This window comes from Cetorhinus maximus, chromosome 1 (assembly GCF_964194155.1).
Source record: "Cetorhinus maximus chromosome 1, sCetMax3.hap1.1, whole genome shotgun sequence".
Taxonomy (NCBI): domain Eukaryota; kingdom Metazoa; phylum Chordata; class Chondrichthyes; order Lamniformes; family Cetorhinidae; genus Cetorhinus; species Cetorhinus maximus.
Genome location: NC_135879.1, coordinates 144,407,291 through 144,409,791, shown reverse-complemented (window position 1 = coordinate 144,409,791; position 2,501 = coordinate 144,407,291). Strand labels below are relative to the sequence as shown.

The 2,501-nt window shown below is 41.7% G+C and overlaps 1 protein-coding gene across 1 annotated transcript; it reads right to left on the bottom strand.

Annotated features, from left to right (window-relative positions):
- Positions 1–255: 255 nt before the first annotated feature.
- Positions 256–2,283, bottom strand: gsx2 (GS homeobox 2). The gene is made up of 2 exons (XM_078555837.1): positions 1,677–2,283; positions 256–1,200 (listed from the first exon to the last, which is right to left on the bottom strand). The coding sequence occupies exons 1-2, from the start codon at positions 2,047–2,049 to the stop codon at positions 860–862; spliced, it is 714 nt and encodes a 237-aa protein (XP_078411963.1). The 5' UTR covers positions 2,050–2,283; the 3' UTR covers positions 256–859.
- Positions 2,284–2,501: the final 218 nt, after the last annotated feature.

Genomic DNA, 2,501 nt, shown 5'->3' with positions numbered 1-2,501 from the left:
ATCGATTATTTAACTTTATCGAATACTTCTCTTAATTCGCTCTTTTGTTTACAGCACAACTTTGTTAAATGGCAGAGCTTCGTAGACGCATGGCTGCGTTCATTGGGACAATCTATGAATTGTATTTCTGGAATCCATTAGTTTCCGTGATGATCAAAATGCAGGAAAATGAACCATGGAAGATAGAAGTGATGAAAATTGTCACTGGGGTGTTTTACTTCTTTCTATGAATCTTTATATCTGCCAAATTATGTCTAGCTAACAAAATGAACAGTTTCCTTCAAACATCCCAACATTTTATTTTAAATAAATATAAATATAAATGTCATATAAAACTATTCACAACAAGTGAACTTCAACCGTGACATTTTACAACAATGTATCAACGAGCTATCTATTTACATTTTTCCCATTCAACCTACAATTGTTTTTAAGGGTCTGGTGCATTTACACAGGTGTCTATTTTTTTTTTACAGAAGTTAACAGAGTTTGAAAATACATTATATAGAACACTCGAGAACTTTTTAAAAGGTGTGTGAATATTGCGTCACCATTGCGTATGGAGAGAAAAAAACACCTCGAACAATTCATACAAAATGATGTTAGCCTCATATTTTAACCTAAGTATTGAAACCCGGGATGTGAATGAAACTGCTGCGTGTTCCATCATAGAAACATTCTACAATGAATCCATTCATACCTGAAGAGTGAGCAGGCAAAGACAACCGATTGCAATCACAACACTGCACCAAGGGTCTTTCTGTTAAATCTTAAGCAAACAGTAAAATAAGTGCGTTGAAGGAATACAGAATTGAAAATGTCTGTAAACGTTTAAACATTGCAGATCATTCCATGGTGACTATGCGGGTGACATATCTTTGTCTTCTTTGCCAGATGATATTGGGGAGAGGGACTCCTCGTCCTCGGAGCGCAGGCAGTGCCCTTGGCTGCTACATTTGCAGGCGTTGTGCGCATTCCGCGGGGTCCCCTTGCCCTCCTTTTTGTGTTTGACGCGTCGGTTCTGAAACCAGATCTTCACTTGCTTCTCGGACAGATTCAGATAGGTTGCAATTTCAATCCGGCGAAGCCTCGACAGGTACATGTTGGAGGCGAACTCCCTCTCAAGCTCCAAGAGTTGCGTACTGGTGAAGGCCGTTCGCATCCGTTTACCGTTCTGTAAGTGACCGCTATTTTCAGGACCTGTGTCCATAATACAACATTAAAAAAATATGGAAAGGCAAAAATAAAATACTAACCCGCCAATAGCAAAAGATAACTTATCTCGCTATCTCCAACCCCTGAAAATAAATGTTACAAACAGTTATGAAACTTTTTTAATATAAATAACTGCTGCGTCTACGTTCTGTTTTGCTCCAATTTTTTATAAAATTCGCACCTAAATTTTCACCTTGCTTATATCTTTCAGATAGATACTTTCATAATATAAATCCTGAAGTCCTTTACTAACCGCTCACCTTTCTTCCAAACGTGGTACCTGCTGCCCACCGTCAGAACAGCAAACCCTCTTCAAAACAATATCAAAGTCTTCCCTATGCATTTGCAAATAGCAGAGTTTTTGACTCCCATGATCCCTCTCTTAACACACAAAACTGGCTAAGCCCGCAATCTGTGCTCAGGTATCTGCCGCGTTCACGGTTTTAAACAGATGTACGTACCCACGGTGAGACAGTGGTATCTCCTAGGGTCTGTTACGCTGTAAGTGGGTGTGCAAACAGGTGGATGCCCGAGCCCAGGGTTTGACTGCTGGTTGATTCGTTGACAGTACGGGGGATCTCCATTTGGGAACTGGCCTTTCAGCAGTGGGATTCCACTCCGGGATGAGTGGAGATGGGACGTGACACAGAGGGGACAGACACAGAAAGTGCCCGTCTTTCTGGACGGGCAGACGGGACCAGAAACCGACATCATGGTTGGAGAATGGACACTAATGGGAATCAGAAAGTCTTGGCCGTGATCGTTCAAGACAGGAGTAGGTCTCACTGCAGAATCTTTGATGATCAAGGAATCAACGTAAAACGATCGAGACATTTTGTGTATTCTCCTTGGCTCTGACTGGCTTTGCTGGTTGCTGGGTTCAGTGTACACTGCGGCAGGCAGAGTCAGAAGGTACTTATGTCTGGAGGCTAAACAAAAGGGTCTCTGGCGATGGTTGGTCTGAACATCACCCACGTGTGCGTCCCGCTCCAAGGCTTTTTTTAAAATGTTGCCAGTGAACTATTAACACGTGATTATAAAGAGAGCCGGAGATCAACATTTCCCCATTTGTCAGGCAACCCCTTGAGACACACTATCAAAGTCTGACAAAACAAGAAACAAAAAACTTTTTAAGTGAGTGTTTTGTAATTTTGCTCAGTGCGTAAAGGGAAAGTCTCACAGCTGATTTAAGATGTCCACAGCGCAAGTTAACCAGCTGCCGATAACAGCACCATTGTCATGAGATTTAAAATCACTTTCAATTGACTGACTGGAAAAGGGAATAG